We start from the raw sequence: 19,945 nt of genomic DNA, 5'->3' as shown, positions 1-19,945 counted from the left end.
TGCATGCAGTCCCATTCATTGCACTCATCAAGATGAGAGGGCATTCAGACCTCACAAACATTCTTCATTACGAGAACTGGACTATAACTCTACCCTGTATTTCAGGTGAGGTAATGGATTATTCAAGCAAGACTACAGGTCCTTATCCAGAAACACGACAAGTCATTTCAGGAGTTGGGATTGGTACCCCACAGTATTCCACAGCAAGAATGACTCCACCTCCAGGACCCCAATATGGTGTGGGAAGTGTTTTGAGGTCATCTAATGGTGTTGTCTATTCATCAGTAGCAACTCCAATCCCTTCCACTTTTGCTATCACCACACAGCCTGGCTCCATCTTCAGCACCACTGTAAGGGATTTGTCTGGCATTCATACAACCGATGTAGTAAGTTCATTAGAAACTCTACAGCAGAGCCAACCAATGCCTCGATCCTATTTCGTAACAACAGGCGCATCAGAGACAGACATTGCAGTACCCAGTACTGATATCAATGCCAGTTTGCAAACAATGACTGTGGAAACACTTTCTGCTGAGATGGTGGATTCTGTTCCCACATTGACCACAGCATCAGAAGTGTTTTCTGAGGCTGTGGGAGAAGAAAGCACTCTTCTAGTTGTCCCTGAAGAAGACAAACAACAGCAGCTTGACTTGGAGCGAGAGCTCTTGGAACTGGAGAAAATTAAGCAACAACGTTTTGCTGAGGAACTGGAGTGGGAACGTCAAGAAATTCAAAGGTTTCGAGAACAAGAAAAGATCATGGTTCAAAAAAAACTGGAAGAGTTGCAATCTATGAAGCAACACCTTCTCTATCAGCAGGAAGAAGAGAGGCAGGCACAGTTCATGATGAGGCAGGAGACATTGGCTCAGCAACAGATACAGCTTGAGCAGATCCAACAGCTGCAACAGCAGCTGCACCAGCAGCTTGAGGAGCAAAAGATTCGCCAGATCTACCAGTACAACTATGACCCTTCTGGAACTGCTTCTCCACAAACTACCACGGAGCAGGCGATGTTGGAAGGTCAATATGCTGCTCCAGAAAGCAGTCAGTTTTGGGCCACTGAAGATGCTACCACTACAGCTTCCACTGTTGTGGCCATTGAAATACCACAAAGCCAAGGATGGTACACAGTGCAGTCTGATGGTGTGACTCAGTACATTGCCCCACCTGGCATCCTAAGCACTGTGTCAGAGATACCTCTGACAGATGTAGTTGTAAAAGAGGAAAAACATCCCAAGAAAAGAAGTTCTGGAACTAAAGTCCGTGGACAGTATGACGAAATGGCGGAAAATATGGCCGATGATCCCCGGAATTTTAAAAAAATAGTGGACAGTGGCGTGCAAACTGATGACGAAGACACCACAGACCGGAACTATGCTAGTAGGAGAAGAAGAACTAAAAAGAGTGTTGATACCAGTGTCCAAACTGATGATGAAGATCAGGATGAATGGGATGTGCCCTCTAGATCCAGGAGAAAAGCCCGTGTAGGGAAATACAGTGACAGCACAGCTGAAGCTGACAAGGCCAAAGCCCCGTCCAAAGTCTCCAGCATAGCCGTGCAGACAGTTGCAGAGATATCTGTCCAAACTGAGCCAGTGGGAACCATAAGGACACCTTCCATACGAGCACGAGTGGATGCCAAGGTAGAAATAATTAAACACATTTCAGCACCTGAAAAGACTTATAAAGGGGGCAGTTTAGGATGTCAAACAGAAGCAGATTCAGATACACAAAGTCCTCAATATTTGAGTGCCACATCTCCACCTAAAGACAAGAAACGTCCAACACCCTTAGAGATTGGTTATTCATCTTCTCACCTACGGGCAGATTCCACAGTCCAGCTGGCTCCTTCCCCACCCAAATCTCCAAAAGTCCTTTATTCACCCATCTCACCACTTTCATCAGGCAATGCCTTAGAATCTGCCTTTGTACCTTACGAAAAAACCCTCCCTGATGATGTAAGTCCACAGAAAGTACTGCATCCAGATATGGCTAAAGTCCCCCCAGCGAGCCCTAAGACAGCCAAGATAATGCAGCGCTCTATGTCTGACCCCAAGCCTCTGAGTCCAACAGCAGACGAAAGTTCCAGGGCTCCTTTTCAGTATACCGAGGGCTTCACGGTAAGAGTGATTCTTTTCAGTTAGAAGACATTGGATGACTTGATGTTTAATCGTGTGTTTGCAGATCTTAGAAGGTAACAAAATGTGTAGTTAGCTAGACTCTTAAAATTAAACCTCAGGAAGGAGTATGGCAGGGTTCATCTGGGGCAAATATGAAAGCAAGTTTTCCCTTAGAAGTGCTAAAGAAGAAAACCTTTTATCTGAGGCAAAATAAGAATAAAGTGTACTATTTTTTCACTTTGATACTGAAATTTTTATTTAAATATCAACATCGCCCAAAGTCAGATTAATTATAGTGAGTATAGCTATATATTTATTTCCTAGCATGATGGCATCAACTTTGGAGATAAACTTATAAGGCACAAATGACTGCATATTTAGATTGTGTATCCTGGAGTTCATTACTTTGAGGATTGGTCAAGAGAATCTAATTAGACTCCTTCTTCCAGTCAGAATATTTTCATGAAAAGGCTTAGAACACTCACTGGTCAAGAGAGAACCTTCCAGAGTGGCCAAATGAAAATATGACAATAGACCTAGTTCATCTATGCTAATTTTCTTTGTGTCGGCTTTCTTAAATGACCCTCAGGTAAGCCTTATTCCTATTTGTGTATAGAAGTGACAATAACGTGTATGTTTGTTTCAGTAGTAGATTATTTTACAATGTACACATATAATTCAAGGGAAGAAACCAGCAGCTACATTAATAACAGTCTGTATAAAAGAGAATGAGAAATGTCAATAATCAGCTATAAAGCAGGTTTATTATAAGTAAGAAAATTTAATATAAATTTAATATATGATGTTTAGAAGGTAAATAATAGGACTTGAACTTAGAACAAGTCTCCTTTTCAAATTAATACAGGAGTGCCCAACCTTAAAGAATTGCTTTGGACACACAAAAAAGACTCAAAATCCAAAGTTTCTATGTATATGTTTATAAGATATCACGATTTACATTAACCATTATGTGTTAAACATTGGCTGAGGTCTGCAAAATATGTCACAGTGCATAAATGTATATATATTTAAGATATATAGACATACTTATAACAATATCATTAAAATTTCATTTCAGTTTTCCTAATTTTATGATGGAATTTTATTATGCTTTGTTTTCCACTCTCCTTAGCACATATTTTAAAAGTACAACTGACTTATGTGAGGGAAAGAATTTAAAACTATAGTAAGGGAGCCACTTGCATTTGAGATTCAATTCAGGTTTTGGAGAGCTGCTTTGTGCATGGCATTGTTTCTAGAATCAAATCTGTTCTGAAAAGTTAGTTTTCAGTCAGTAATTCTATAAATTTATTTTTTCTAGATGTGGCTTATAATTCACTTAAAAAGTTAAATTAAAAAGCTCAAAAATTTTTGAACTTTGAAGTGTTTTAAAAATAGTGTCCCAGGCCCTGTTACTAGAAGGAATAAACTCTGCCACTTGGTGAATGAATCACTTATTCACAATGTAAGTGTGCACATGTAGTTCAGATGAGTTCAGTTCAAGAATAGAATTAAGTTGGCATCATTTTCCTCACATCATTCACTTTAAATATCCAAGAATCCCTGAATTGACATAGGTTGTATTCCTGATTGTATCTGCTATGCTGATTATGGAATCATAAAAGGAATTAGGTAAAATTTTGAAATAATACCAGTTCTGACTAATGCTAGATCATGGCAGCTTAGAGCACAATTTAGTAGTTCTTCCAGTGGGCCAACCTCAGTGCATACTTAAATATGAAGTAATTGTATACGAACTTAAATTTACTGTGTGCTTGCTTGCACATGGTAATTTGCTATATAAACAACAAAAAGTGATTTCAACTCTTTAGACACTTTGAATCTAAGGCATACATTTTGTAATTTGTTTCTATCAAATGCCTAGACATACTTTGAGACTGTTTTAAATTAAATGAATTTCCTTTATTTATTTATTTATTTGACAGAGAAAGAGGGAGATAGAGAGGATGAATGGGAGTGCCAGGGCCTCTAGCCACTACAAATGGACTCCAGATGTGTGCCCCTTTGTGCATCTGGCTAACGTGTGTCCTGGGGAATTTAACCTGGGTCCTTTGGCTTTGCAGGCAAATGCCTTAATGGCTAAGCCATCCCTCCAAACCTTAATTTCTTAATTACAAGTATGGATTACCATATATTAACTTCAGAAAAAAAGATCTCCGTAAGTAATGTCCATAGTTATGCAAATTCGAGTCTAGCTCAGTACTTTAGAAGTTATTCATCATCATACACCAACAAAATGGGGGAAAAAATCAGAGGCATTGCAACAAAATAGAAAATGCACCATGAAGTGTTAAGAGATGAGTTTTGTAGTATGTAAGAGTCATTGTCAATATCTGTCCTCAAAATGTCAGGAAAGTTTCCAAAGAGGACATTCTGAGATGCAAATGTTGAGCTTTCTGTTGGATAATGAAGTAAAAAATAGATCATTTTGCATAGATGATGGAAAGTATGTAAAGGTGCAGATTGGTAACCAGATATTCTGCAAAGAGTAGGAGGAAAAGGTTTACTATATGTGAAACTAGAAAAGTGAATGAGGGCCACATTGGCCAGAGATCCAATTAACGAAATGGAAGAATTTAAATTTTCCTTCCCTTGGCTAAAATCCCCAACATTGTTTTATTTGTACGATGTGTTAGCCTCAGGACTTGTATGGTAACCTTCCCAACAAGATAAAAGGACAAAAAATGATTTCCTACAGTGTGCATAAGAGTATGTCAATTGCTACACAGCTTAAACTCATCAGTAGAATCTCAAGTACAGATGGTGTTAGAAATCTCTTTAAAAGGCCCACCTACTGCTGCTTTCCAGTGTGCCCCACTCCTTACTAAGTCACAGGCCTTGCCCTGCTCTTCTTTGTATGGACACATCTGCATGTGGGTCTCCCCAGGTCAGTATGTCTCACTTCTTTTCGTAGGTCTCTGTTTAGCTTTCCTTCCTCTGACCATGAATGTCACTTCTGCTGCTAAATTTCCATGTTACTTATGAAATATATTGTATAATTCCTTGAATGTTATCTTTATTATCCAGTAGAAAATAAACTCAAAATTAATGTATGGGTAAATATTTTTGAGGTTACTGCCATATACCTAGTAGACAGAAATATACCTGTATCTTAGAGTATGGATGGACCTCTTTGCTATCAAAGTATTTGCATTTGGGAGGTTTTCACAAATTCTAATTTTGCTAAAGCAAAACTGCAAAACAAAGCAAGAAGTAAACATACAAACTTTTACTCATCCTCCTACTACACTTTTGTGTAGCTTAATATTAGAGTGTTTCCTTCTGATTTTTCCCTGTTCTTCCATTTTGTGAATACTTTGCACTGCACTTTGTCAGAATTTATTTCAGTATACTTTTTCTTTTCATGTATCTGTGAAGTATCCCTAGCACTAAGCCTGTAATGTTTCATAAATCATAGCAAACAAAGCATGTCCTTCCAGTCAATTCTCCTGCACAACAAGTGATTTGCATTAGTACCTCAGATAATACGTAGCTTTAGGAAAAAATGTTAATTCAGTATGTTTCCAAAAAACGTTAGGGAAGAAGGGTGACATTAACCAATGGGAGCAAGGAACATAAGTTCATAGACTATTTGGATTTTTGATGGGTCTGAGTCCAGTCTAAGAGTCATCTGATGACTCTAAGAATAACAAGTTAGAACGTATCAAAGCTGTTCTCTGTTAGTGTCAGACTTGTTTATAATTTGAGGGCTTTTTTTTTTTCTTTTTTTTTTGTAACAGAGTCTATGTTAAAAATATTTGTCTTCTGGAGTGCAAGCCAGGATCCTTTTGAAGAACAGATGGATTCATGAGCTGGTTGTTATAAGAATATGTTTTGCTTCACTGATTGCTGTTTTGATAGCTATTTTTAAGGTTTTTGGAACTCTTCAGTGTCTATCTCTGAGTATAATTTCCATAGCCTAAATTAAGAAATTTTATTTTTGTCAAAATTTTATTTTTATATTCTTCCAGAGCATAAAGACTTAAGAAATAAAGGCTATGATTGCTGGGTGTGGTGGTGCATGCCTTTAGTCCCAGCACTTGGGAGGCAGAGGTAGCTGCCATGATTTTGAGGCTACCCTGAGAACCCATAGTGAATTCCAGGTCAGCCCGGGCTACAGTGAGACCCTACCTCAAAAAAAAAAAAAAAGAAAAAGAAAAAAAAAAAGGAAAGAAATAAAGGCTATGATGGCTAACTGGGATTTGAAAATAATATTTAATAGTGGTTAGTCTTCAGAACCTTTGCTTAATAAGTAGCATAAGATATCAGTGTACTAAAACTGATGTGGTAGAAATCTGATGTCTTATGGTGGTATTTAGTTAGTTATTCATATATTAAAGATAGGTTTGTAAATAACAGATCCTCATCCTTTCTAGCTCTCATGTGTTTATTCACTGCTTATGATCTTCACATATTTCATGTGATTGAATCTTACATCTTAACCACCATCTGTTTTAAAATTAAAATAGAGAGCACTATACTAGAGTATTTTCAAAATAAATACAGGTAAAATAATTTAGTTATTAATGATTAAGATATGATGAAATCATATTATAAAACCAACTAAGAAAAAGTAATAATATATACAGATGTTAACTTATTGTTTGTAATCTAACATTGCTATTTCATATTAATCACTATTAAAGGATTAATTCAAGAAAAATATTGACATATGAAATGTCATTTTTAAAACTTCACCAGACATCTGTATATTAAAGTATAAAAATTAAGTACTTCTAAAAGATTTATGTACCTTTTGATTAGTGGGAAAAACTGCAAAAGTAACAGTGAATATTTTGATATCTCAGTTTAAATAACATCTACTCATATTTCTATAAATTACTAACTGTTAGGAGTTAATAATATGCTTCATTTGCTATTGTTGATAAAGATATGCAAGGAATTAACAGTGATTATAATAAAAATTTGAATAAGCTGAGGCTACATGTTGAGATATATTAGTAGCAGCACAATGTGTTCATCTCCTTTTATCATACCTGATATATCAGGTATGATAAATATGATATATATGTCAACATATAAATATACATATATACACATATGTACATACATATATACTTATATGGATGAATAGACAGCTAGATGATAGACAGAAGAATGTGTGGATACCATAATGAAGACTTATATAGCTTCTTATAATAAAGTGTTTCACATGCATTTCCTTGATTGAGATACAAACTGCTGCATTTCTGTTGGTGTACAGTTATCAGACTTTTATTTTATAAAATTGTACTGTATCTGGAATTACATGTAGAGTTTGAATTAGAAAAGAGAATTATATACATGTGATAAGATAAATTAAGTCTTACATGAACTAGCTAAACTGAAGCAGATTAGTCTAAATCTATAAATAAATTGATCTATTCTACTTTCTCCCTAAGAACAAGTTGGAAAGATCTCAATACAGTTGAAAATATAACATGAATTATTGAAAATAACATAAAAATTGTTAGTTTGGATTATTGAGCTGAATTATCAATAATCAAATTTTATGAAATGTCAAATCAAAATTAAATGTTAAAAACAATAATTTTCTTGAGGGAATCTAAGATCAATAAAAGTAGATGTGAGGTTAAAGATAATTATCCTCATCATCTTCCTTCCAAAATGGATGATTAATTAAATGTATTTGAGCTGGGTGTGGCAGTTCATGCCTTTGACCCAGCACTTGGGAGGCAGAGATAGGAGGATCACTGTGAGTTTGAAGCCGGCGTAGAACTACAAAATGAGTTCCAGGGCAGCCAGTGCTAGATTGAGGTTCTACCTTGAAAAAATTAAAATGACAAAAATAAGTATTTGAAGAAATGCTAAAATTTTCTGCCCCTTTGATAAGCCACTTTAACTACATGAATAAATGTAGTTAAGTTAAGAGGTTGGGCCAAATTTTAATTTATGATCTATTAAATAGGATATTTTGGCATAGCCATCCCCATTATTTTTTTCTAACAAGACCCAGTTTTTCACCTAGAGCTTAGCCTCTAGGCAGAGAAGCTACTATAGTTAAGCTGGAGCTGAAGCCACTGAGTACTATAATGATTAATGCTAAGTGTAAAAAGCATTTAGTATTTCATAAATGACTTATCTGTATAATTTTAATTTTCCCTTTGATTTCCTGAATAAATGCACTCAAGTTTCCTCAGACTCAAGTATGTATTTATGTGAGTTTCTTTTATCAGGAACAAAATGCAACATAGAAAAGAAAAATGGTTTAATTTGGCTTACAGTTCAGAGAATGGAGTCCATAATAGTAGGGAAAGGATGGAAGGAGGTTATCAGGAGGCCAGCATCACATTGTCACAGCAGCAGGGAAGAAGTACACAGAGTGGACAGAAAGCAAGGCCAGGTTGTAAATACCTGAAAACCTGCCCCCAATGGTATATTTCCTTCAGCTAGACTCCATCTTCTCAACATTTTGCAACCTTCTAGAACAGAACAGGTTAGAGATTAAGTATTCAAACACATGAGCCTCAGAGGAGGGACATTCATTTCATTCAAATCATTACAGCATGCAGGTGATAGAAATTGTTCCAACAAACCACACAATGGTATTATATTGTACTGTATTGTATTTAGAAAATCCTTTACTGAAAGCTTATGCCAGAAGTTTATGTCTATAAATGCTTACAGAAATGTCCATTAAGCTCCAATTTCATGGATTATTTGTTTCAAAAATCATTTAATCACTCATTTCTACCTCTGTTTCACAGTACTGAATATGTAGAATTGGGAGTCAAAGGAAAAGTTTACTCTTTGAAATGCCAGTTCGAAAAGCTGTTGTTTGCATCAGCCTGTGAGCTTCATATTCTAGAGAAATAAAATGCTTCTCAATACTAGTTTACTTAGATGTGCTATTTACTAATCAATGGTGAATAGTATTACCTTGTGAAGAACCAAATATGTCCATAGCCAAGTGCTTTGCATGGAATTTTAGTTAATTTAGTTTTAGGAGAGCTAGGTCATAAATTTAGGTTTATGCAGAAGATATATTTCTTCAACTGTAAACATGCATAGATGAAAACCTCATTTAAGTATTTTAAAATCACTTTTAAAGGTTATGTTCTAGATAGGGGATAATCAATCAAAGAGATAAGAACAAGGAATAAGAAACTCCCATGACTTTGTAGATAACAGTTACTATAACCTGAAACAAGCTATCTTTCTCACCCAAGTGCAATTAATGATGGCTTTGTTCCCATGTTGAAATGATCATTGCATTTCTCATAGCTGCAGATGGGTAAATACTGCATCATTCTTCATTGTGCTAGTGATCTGATGGTCAGAAAATAGTTGTAATATTTCAAACTCAGAAAAGAGCATAACTAGGGATTTATATTTTAGAGTTAATTTTTTTGGTTTATTTTTTTTAAATTTATTTGAAAGTGACAGACAGAGAAAGAGGTAGATAGAGAGAGAGAGAATGGGTGCACAAGGGCCTCCAGCCACTGCAAATGAACTCCAGACGCATGCGCCCCCTTGTGCATCTGGCTAACATGGGACCTGGGGAATCGAGCCTTGAACCTGGGTCCTTAGGCTTCCACTAAGCCATCTCTCCAGCCCTAGAGTTAATTTTAATCTGATGTAAGTTCAAATAAGTAGATATTTTATGGAATCATTGGAATCACTGTTGTCTTTCATGGTTGAACAAGTAATTTGTTCTCACATTGAAAAATTCACTGACAGGCAGCACTGCAATATTTAGAACCCTAGGGTATGATGAACTCTGGAAAAGAGGTGGAGGAGGTGTATTTTGATCATCTTATTTGTATACATGTCTTAGGAGAATTTGCAATTTGAAGTCTAAGAAATTTTTGTTAAATTTATATTCTTTTCATACTGTCCACACAAACAACTTAACTCATTTTATTAAAAAGGAAGATAGTGATAAGGCATATAAATATTTTTGTTTTGAAGAATCAGACATTTGTACATAGCCGTCAATATCCTATTCCAACAGTACCAGATAAAGGTTAAGTGCTACAGAAATGAGAAAAGGACAATGTATAGGAGTTTTTAGTGAATTGGTCTATTATTTTATTCTTTGTCATGTTTCCATAGCTTTTAAGTTCTATGAGAGCTTTTCAGTGACTGACTTCCTTCTTATACTCATGAATCATTAGGCTTCTCTCATCCTATCCCAGAGATTATAGGAAAGTAACCTCACCTGCTGTGAAACAGTGACTACAAGAGGATCAGTTTGTAACAGTAATAATTTTATCTTGGGAAATGAAAATGAAGAGGAAACAAAGGTTATTCAAAAAAATGAATGTTGAATAAAAAGTAATGATAAGAAATGCATGTATATCCTCACTTACTAACATTTCACATGAAAATCTAACATGTAGAAATATATTTTCTAAGATATCTCTTATGCTTTAAATTTTATACATTTAGACTTAACTAATTTTTTGCTTATAAACATTATACACAACACACACACACATACACACACCATGGTTTTCTTCAAGGTAGGGTCTCACAACGTGGCCTGGAACACATTCTGTTGCTCCAGGCTCACCTTGAACCCATGGCAATTCCCCTACCTCAACCTCCTGAGGGGGCTGGAATTAAAGTCTTGTGCTACAACACCCTGTTTTTTTTTTTTTTTTTTTTGAGATAAGGTCTGGCCTCAAACTCACTTATATGACTGGGCTGCAATTCCAGCAATTCTGCTTATGTATCTTAACTACTGGAATCATGAAAACATACCACATACCAGGTTGTAAGATTTCTTTTGAACAATTTAAAGCAAGTTAAGTATTTCTTCATTGAGCCCTGATGGTGCAATTTTGTTCCAAGTCTTCATAGACTTTTGAAGAGAACACCTCTTATTTTCATGTATGCAAAGTTTACGCAATGTACTTAATGTGGCTTCCAAAACCATGGCTCTTTAAAGTCCTGCCATTACATTGCTGTTGAGCCCTACTCTGAACTTGTATATGGGAGGGGGGAAAAGGATAAGTTTGGGGAGGGGGTTCTTGGGACACTAAAGATCCTTTAGCAAAGATCTCAGACTTGAAATCTAATGCTGAGCTGTTATGATGATTAAAAGGGACAAAATCTTACATATTCTAACCTCCTTTGGAAGAGAAGCAGAAAGCAATTATTTTTCAGTAGTTTTTCCAGCTAAACCATGATATTTATTTTTCAGTAAATGATGCTGTACTGTGAAACACAAGTAAAGTTGGGTAATCATAGATAGCTTTGGTAAATTGGTTGGAAGTGAGGCATTTCGTACCCTAAATAGAAATGAAATAAAACCTATGCATGGCTAAATTTGTAAAATATATTTATATTGGAGAAATGGCTATTCAAGACCTTTACCCATTTTTAAATTGGATCATTTAATGATAATAGTGGATAAGATCATATTTTAATATCAATGTGAAAAGGCAACTAAAGAAATAGTTTACAAAACTATCAATTAGCTGACAGATAAGGTAAAATTAATTGGCAGGTAAGGTGAATCTACCTAATACTTTTGAAGAAGTACTGAGCTAAACCTCCAAAATATTAATCTGATACAATGACATCCATTTCTTTCTCTAGGTAATAAAAATCCCCCCCACACACACACATAAAAAGGAAACTATTAAGTTTACAAGTGTCTGAAGAAGAGCTAATTTCCAAGCTTATGAGGGAGAATTCATTCATTTTTAAGAGGAATCACAGAGAAATCAAAGGAGACTGTGTTACTTTTAATGTATGTCTTCCATAGACTCAGGTGTTTTAATAAACCTTGTATTGTGGATGTCTAGCCACCTGGCTGGAAGAGGTGTCACTGGGGGTAGATCCTGGGATTCAGCCCTATGGTATACCTGGGGGAAGATCTGATTTCCAGCCCAAAGGTATGCAAAATGTTTTGAGCTCTGAACTCCTGCTGTGGCTGGTTTTGCCTTTGTTGTTTTGCTTTTGTGTTTGCTGAGTGGAGATGGTTTCTCTCTGCTTAGATATATGCAAGTACCTCCTTCCTCCAGTGATGCAACTTCCCCCTGGATTGTAAACTTGAAATCAATCCCTTCCACCTATAAATTGTGCCTTGTTTGGGTGTTCATCTGAACAACATGAAAGTGTCTACACCAGAGGCCATTTGATCTAAAGCTTATTTTGACAAGCAGCCAGCAAATTTATACTTCTGATACCATCTCCAAATATATGTTATTGTATATTTGCAGTTGTGCAATTTTAGAAACATAATAGTTTAATATCAGCTTTTAAAATAACGTCACAGTTTTATGACTATAGTAGAAGTAGGGTTTTATGTGCATCAAGATTTAAAATCTTGCACAGAATCTTGGCCTTTCTAAAGTGCCAAGAAACCCTGAACTTAACCATCTTCTTAAGATAAAGAACATGTAATCTGGTCCCTATAGTTTCAAATGGGTTTATCTTGATATATTTGGGAATCAGATTAAGATTAGAAGTCACAGGCCCAAGTCATAATTTTATAGGTATGAAAATTATCTATCACAGAAATCAGAGCTTATGCCTTAAACATTGACCACTTGGGCATTAGTCTCTACTTTTGTAGCAATGAATTGAGTGTGATTCTTTTATTCTATCCTTTGCCATCTCACAAATTTAGTATCACTAAGTATTTTGGTAAATTTTAACAGGAAATCATACTATTTATAATAATAAAATATTTCCAAAGACATTTTGTATCCATGTCTTCATACTTTTGTCCATGGATTCTGTTGCCAGAAACCTTTTCTCCCTTAGACATGCATGCCTGTAATCATAATATTTTGGAGGTGAAGTCAGGAGCATCTGGAGTTCAAGGTCAGTCTCAGCTACAAAGCAAGTTAAAAGTCATCCTGTGACACATAACACCCTGTCTCAAACACATATAACAACAACAACAACAAAATATTAAATTACTGAAAAAATATAATACATTTTACTATTTTTAATGACTTTTTGATATGTGTTCCATTTAGTGAATTTGTCAAAAAGATTATTCTTTTCTTCTCAAGTGTTTTATTTGTATTTATTTATTTGAGAGACATGTATGTGACATCTTGTGTATCTGGTTTGCAAGGATACTGGGAAATCAAACTCGGGTCCATAGGCTTTGCTTGCAAGTACCTTAACTACTAAGCCATATCTCCAGTCCAAATGCATTATTTTTTTATCATACGTTTAGAGTAAATATAATAAACATCTGTGCTAATCTCAATATCATATGACATTGCATACAAGAAAAACTAGAAACCTTTATACACTAATTCAATAGTTTTCTGAATTATAAATTGTGTCACTTAGAAAAACATGTGTGTATACTTTTTATCTATTCACAAAGACATAATATCATGCTTATTCAAATAACTATTCTGTGCATACAAGGAATGCTTTTACAGATAAATATAATTTAATTGAGACTCAGATTTAGCCTACATTTATTTTAGGTTTAAAAAGTAAGATTAGATTACCCTCTTATTCTTTATTGTCAAAAGAATGTAAACTATTGTTTTGTTTTAGTCATCTACCTTACCTTCAATCTTTTGAATTTAGTTCTGCATGTTTTAGTTAAAAACATGGGATATTACTCATATTTAACTTAAACCTGCACTTCTATTTATAATAAAATCAAGGACAGTCTACTCTTGAAGAAAAGAGGTTGACTTACCTCCCAGAAGTCAATGTCATGGCATTGACATCACTGAGCTCTGAGAGGACAGCAGGGCCTTGACACCACAGTGCCAGGAGTATGTGCCAGAGAAAGAGATCACCTGGTAAGACAGGAAACCAAGGAAGCTGGTGTTCCATATTCCCTTTAAGTAATATGCCTATGCCTCAATCCACTTACGGATGTCTCACTAGCCTACCCCACCTCATCCATATCGCATGCCACTTCTATACTACCAGAGAACCAAGGCCATGACACATCAATCACAGTCTATGGTATACACTTGAATACAGATACAAGATGTTTAAAACTCAGTATAACTATGCAAATATGCATGAGCTGATATGTATAAAGGTGCAATATATGAAAGGACGAGAAGGAGAAGGCAAGTGTTATTGCTAAAGTAAGAAATTGATAGACTATGTTAAGAAGAAAGGATAAAATAATGTGCAGATGAATTTGCAGCAGAACCTTCAAATCCTAGTAAAATAATTTCATTGCCCTGAAGTCACTACTAGAAAAATGTGGGTGGGGCAAGCTTTGATATTCTAATAATTATCCTCTCAGAGATGCCACAAATAAGGAGGCCTTCTAGAAATCTGTTTTAATATCCAATTGTAAAATTATGATACCAGATAGTTTCCATAAGTTGAAAAGCATGAATTTATGCAAAGGTTACTCTGGAAAAGAAGAAGAAATGCTTAGCAACAGATTGAGGGTTAATAGCAGGGTGATATAAAAAGTAGTGGTTATTTTCTGTATGATGAGAACTTCATACTACTATTGTATTTCAAATCTTAAAAATGATAGGCCTTTAATCCCAACACTCAGGAGGCGGAAGTAGGAGGGTCACTGTGAGTTCAAGCCCACCCTAAGACTACATAGTGAATTCCAGGTCAACCTTTGCTAGAGTGAGATCCTAACTCGGAAAAAAAAAAAAAAAAAATGATAGGTGAAGGAAGTGTGTAATCCATTATCTTACAGTCCTGGCACTGCCATTTGAGTTTGATGAGTTTCAGGAAAAATTTACCTTCCACTAAAGCATACTAAGTAAAATATTTTTACTTACTGATATTTTTATAGAATATGAATATGTCTGTTATGCTTTGTATGTTTGTGGTACTTGAATAAGGCAGTAGACAGGAAAAAAAACAATGAAAATATGCTTCTTTTGGTCATGATCCTGAACTATATCAAACAACTTTATAAACAGAATCTATATTGTTTTATTCATGTAACAAAGCCAAATGAAGCAAAAAAAGGAAAGGAAGAGAAAGCCATACAGAAAAGAGGGAGAGAAAATAAGAGTTAAGTATGAAAATCTATATCAATGAACAAAAAAATGTTCATTTAAAAACAATTTCTAAAGGTTCAAAATACTTTTAGAAGATAAGAAATTAATATATTTAAGACTTTCCATAAAATATAAAGCAATACATGTCACACAGACTGGTATCTTCAGTGCTCTGACCATTGATGTAAAAACTAGTGTTCTGCTTCATTGTGCAGCCCAAGAACTATGACTTTCCTCAAGAAAACAAAACAAACTGGGACATGAGGAGCATTACGTAAAAGCTTAAGGATAACCAGTGAAATTTTGAGTGATATTTTCACAGTATTTCTTGGAGACTTTGATAAACTAACTTACAAGCCAGTGACTTTTAAGTATATTTTGTTACTTTACTTTTATTATTATTATTATTATTTAAAAACTGCAATTTTGTTTCACAAAGGCTACCTTCTCCCTGGAAGTAGTACAGATTCATGCCTGTTCATTGATAAATGTCTATTCTTTCTATAGTTTGAAAATATCTCCATCTTGATACTTCTTTTCTAGCCTTGTCATTCATAGAAGTGGTTACTGCAGTGTTCACAGCATACTACTGAGATTTTTATGACCTTTTTTCATAAATGCAAGACAATGTGTCCTACTACATGTGAAATGGATTTGAGATATTTTACCTGTGTTCTAAGTGTTGTTTTTACTTTTCTGAGTGGGGTCATTTAGAATTCCACTCCCATGAAGCACATCATCTATGGAGGAGGGAATGGATGATAAAGTGATATGATAAAGCCTTTCTGAGAACACATTAATAATGACAGGGCAGACTGCTGGATGGTTCTGTGTTTAACTGCTATTTTGTCTAAAACTTGAAAAGTTTCAAGCATGTCAAACCTATAATCTATGGGTGGCAATAAATTACTTATGTTTATTTTGCATGATGTCATGACACAAAATTTTCATCTACAAAGTGCATGCTTGAGAAGCACACAATTTTTTTGGACCCATATTCCTAGATGTCTTGGGCTACCTACAGACCATGTGCCATGTTTAGATAGTCCTGCAAGGAACAGGTAGAGAGACCCTACAGGTTTGTTATTATTTTCATTGGTGTTTCAGAGTGAAGTCTGCTTACTCTCAATATAATTAGAAGGAGAATAAGACGTTTCCTAGTCTCTCACCTCTGCCTCTCTTACAACTTCATTGTGATCCCCTAACTTAACTTTCCAAATTAAAGGAATGTGATGACTTCTGCTTATGCATTTTATTCAGCTGTGTTGTTTGGGTAGGCAAGCCTAACATAATTCATCTTTCTCTTTATACTTCACCCTCACATCCTAAGGAAAATGAGAAACCAAGAATGAGCTAAAGGAAATAAAGTTAGAGAGTGGGGGAGTATAAATTATTATTATTTGTACCAAGAGCTAAAAACTAACAAGAGGACATAACCCTGTCATTGAAGTAAATAGAGTTCCTAGGTGAAGAGAGTACAAGTAGCATGGGACAAATGACTATTATCATACCTTCTGTTCCAAGTTCTGTACGTTTTGCACAGGTAAAGGACAGAGACTATCTTATACATCATTATAATCTCAGCTGTTAGTACTTTTAGAAAGAATGTAAATGTTTATTTTTCATTATAAATTTTAACAGCAATGTTGTTACCTTTCTCTGTGCTCGCAGATATGTTTTTGTTCTCATGGTGGCAGGGATTTCTTGATTTTAATACTAAGCTATTCAACTGGTTTCACCTAGTATTTCTGGTACCTGATTTCCCATGCTAAAAAATTATCATCTTAAGGTTTTGATCTATATTCAATTACTTTATTTATCTGTCATTTAAATGTAAAGAAACAGCCTTTAAAGTGTAGCATGTATAGAGTTTTACAGTAGGGAAGGCAGTTCTTTGAATACTAATCTTGTCATAGCATTACAACAGTGAAACATTTTACAAGATTTGTATGTGATGTCTTGTTTCTGTAATAAAATATCCAAAACTAAGTTTTTAAAGGAAAAAGAGGCTTATTTATCTAACATTTGGACATTAATAGTTTCAGGTCAGTAGTTCCTATTTATGACCCTAGTGAGGGCCACATTGATCCAAACAGTGGTCACAACATAATGAAGAAGCAGAAGAGGAAAGGACTGTGTGCAGAAGAGCTTACATATGTTGGGTGGCCTTGCTCCTATCAAGCCCTAGTTCTATGAGGCTGTGAGTTCCTACTGAGATTAAGACAGCAGGATACACAAAGAGTAGTATTTCCTTCATCAATCAATATTGAATAATAAGAGAACTCTGATGTCTTCTATGTTTTCTATGTCCAAGAGTATCAAGTAAAGTCTGTCCTCCAAAAGGTGTTTGACAACACATGGTAACATTTTTGATTGATGTTATATGCTGATAACCTCAGGTAGGTAGAGCTCATGGTGTAACTGAACATCCCACATTGCACAGTGGAGTCCCCCACTGCATAGATTTATCTGGCTCAAATGTCATAAGCAACAATGGCAATAAACATTGACTGATTTTTCCATGCAGTACTGCAAAACCATGAGTAGGCATGGTCTGTATACCTGACACATTCACACAGCCAAAATTATACTCACCCTTGACATGGCCAAGCACAGAATGTTCTGATGAGGCATGTCTAGATTGTACCTTTTGCTTGGTGTTATCTACACAGACAGTACTTTGTCGCTGGAGGAAATTAAATCAGGCTGTCACAGTTTTTTTCTTTGTCAAAGCCTTGCTGATTGCTACCTAACACATTTCCCAGCAAGTCATACTTGCCAATGATGGCACACTGACAATTTGATGGTTTGCCTGACATTTCATATGCTCCTGGAGTTAATTTGACAATTATGTAATAGCCAGTACTGTCCTTTCTATCTGTAAGAGAAGAAAATAGATGAGTTGAGATCTTAATATAGATACAGCTTTCAGAGTTTTGTTGTATGCTTTTGTATACATTTCCATTTTTCCTCTCTGCCTGCATTAAGTACTCTGGCTCTGAATTTACTGACAGATGTTAAAGCTATTGCCAGCCTCTAATAAGCCAGATGATTCTTACATTTCTTACTGTTTCCTCCACTTAGAAAACATTTTTCTGCTTAAATACAACCCATTGGTTAATATCCAGACTTTCTGGTATGTCTTTTCTTTTCCCAAGTTAAAAGTAATCATTTTAATCTGAGGCCCAGTGCACTCTGTTTGTGTGCTTTTCTGACTCACTTTCTGGCATGTGACCTGAACCAAGTCAAAAGAGATTATATCTACAAAATTCTACTATTGTTGTATGTATAAAGATGTCTTCTTTATCAGGATTTTTTCTGAGGAATTACTCTGTTTTAAATGGGTCTACATCTATGTTCTAGAAGGAAAGGGCCTTCATACAAATATTTCCTATATAATGGAAAGAAAAAAAACCTAAAAATAATTATGAGTATCATGATGAATATATATTTACTATATTTACAAAATGAACAAGATATTCCCATGTCTCTCAAATGGTTTTATAGTTTATAGCTCAGATACTAACACCAGAACCTAGTTACCAAGGATATGGTGATGTTCTTTATTATTTCTTAATGGATGCATAAAACATGGAAACTGTGCATACAAATGTCTTGCAGAATGTTTACTATACCAATCATGCTAAAATATTGGTCTTGTGGGTAATTTCCTTAAAATTTTGCCAATGCATGTGTCATTTTGTGGAAGAGTTTTGCTTTTTGGGTTGTGGTGTTTATTGTTTTCTTTTTTATATGTTTATTTTCTTGACAGGATCTTGCTGTTTAGCCTAGGCTATTGCAAACATGTAGTTCTCCTCCTTCAGCCTCCCAGGTACTGGGATTACAGGCATTATACCACCACACCTGGTTGTTGGCAAGTTCTGTTCTTAGGTTTTCACTATCTGATACCTTAGTTTTGTATCTTTACTTTGTATAGCAGTGTAGTTCATAATTACTATAATTATTTAAACAAATTTAAAGTAAAAATTTAAAATTGAACTTTGCCATATATTTTACATAATTATTGAATAATTTATGTCTCGTGTCTCTTAATCCTGAGTGTATCTAATGTGTTTAGCTTTTGAAGAAAAGTGGGCATATTTCTTTTCTCATTCTTAGACTGACAACAACACAAGCTCTTTTGTTTTAGAAACTAAAAAGTGGAGCTTGAGAGATGAGCCAGTAAAAGCACTTCCATGCAAGCATGAGGACCTGAATTTGAGCACCAACACCCACATAAAAAGATAGGCCTGACCACACATGCCTCTAATCCCAGTCCTCAGTGGGGAAAAGACAGGACTCTGGTTAGTCAGTGTGTTGGAAAATGGTAGTTCCAGGTTCAGTGTGACTCTAATTCAAGGAAACAAAGCAGAAGAGCTCTGGTCTCTACGGACATGTGCACTGAGTACATGCATCTGCTCACACACATGAATAAACTATACTCACTACACGTGGCACCACTTCTGAAACAAAAAATATGACAAACACTTTTAAGTTACACTATATCTCAAGAGCATTAACTATAATTCCTGATCTGTGGTACAAAACACCCATATCAGAAAAAGTTTGAACTTTCAAATACTTAAACCCATACCAAATCAATATGTGCATATGAATGAAAAATATATAATGTTCAATCTCCTAATGAACAAACAGTATATTCAGAGGACAGAAAAGGATATTGTAACTACACACTTAGAATTATGTTAGGAATGTGTCTTTCTTAGCATATAAAAATACTGATAAAATAACCATTAAATCTCAATTATTTCATTCTTATTCTTATCAGTCAATAACAAAACATATATCATAAGCATTTACAACTGAACATTTTGGAATGTTTATTAGAATAAGGAAATAATA

The 19,945-nt window shown here is 35.1% G+C and overlaps 1 protein-coding gene across 1 annotated transcript in view; it reads left to right on the top strand.

Moving 5' to 3' along the window:
- Pclo (piccolo presynaptic cytomatrix protein) overlaps positions 1 to 19,945 on the top strand; it is a 425,322-nt gene that overhangs the window by 256,842 nt on the left and 148,535 nt on the right. Inside the window, exon 6 of the mRNA XM_045160196.1 lies at positions 106 to 2,120. Coding sequence (XP_045016131.1) covers positions 106 to 2,120 — 2,015 coding nt within the window. The remainder of the gene's footprint in view (positions 1 to 105; positions 2,121 to 19,945) is intronic.

This window comes from Jaculus jaculus, chromosome 10 (genome assembly GCF_020740685.1).
Source record: "Jaculus jaculus isolate mJacJac1 chromosome 10, mJacJac1.mat.Y.cur, whole genome shotgun sequence".
In the NCBI taxonomy this organism is placed as follows: Eukaryota; Metazoa; Chordata; class Mammalia; order Rodentia; family Dipodidae; genus Jaculus; species Jaculus jaculus.
This window is presented reverse-complemented; position numbering and strand designations above follow the sequence as displayed.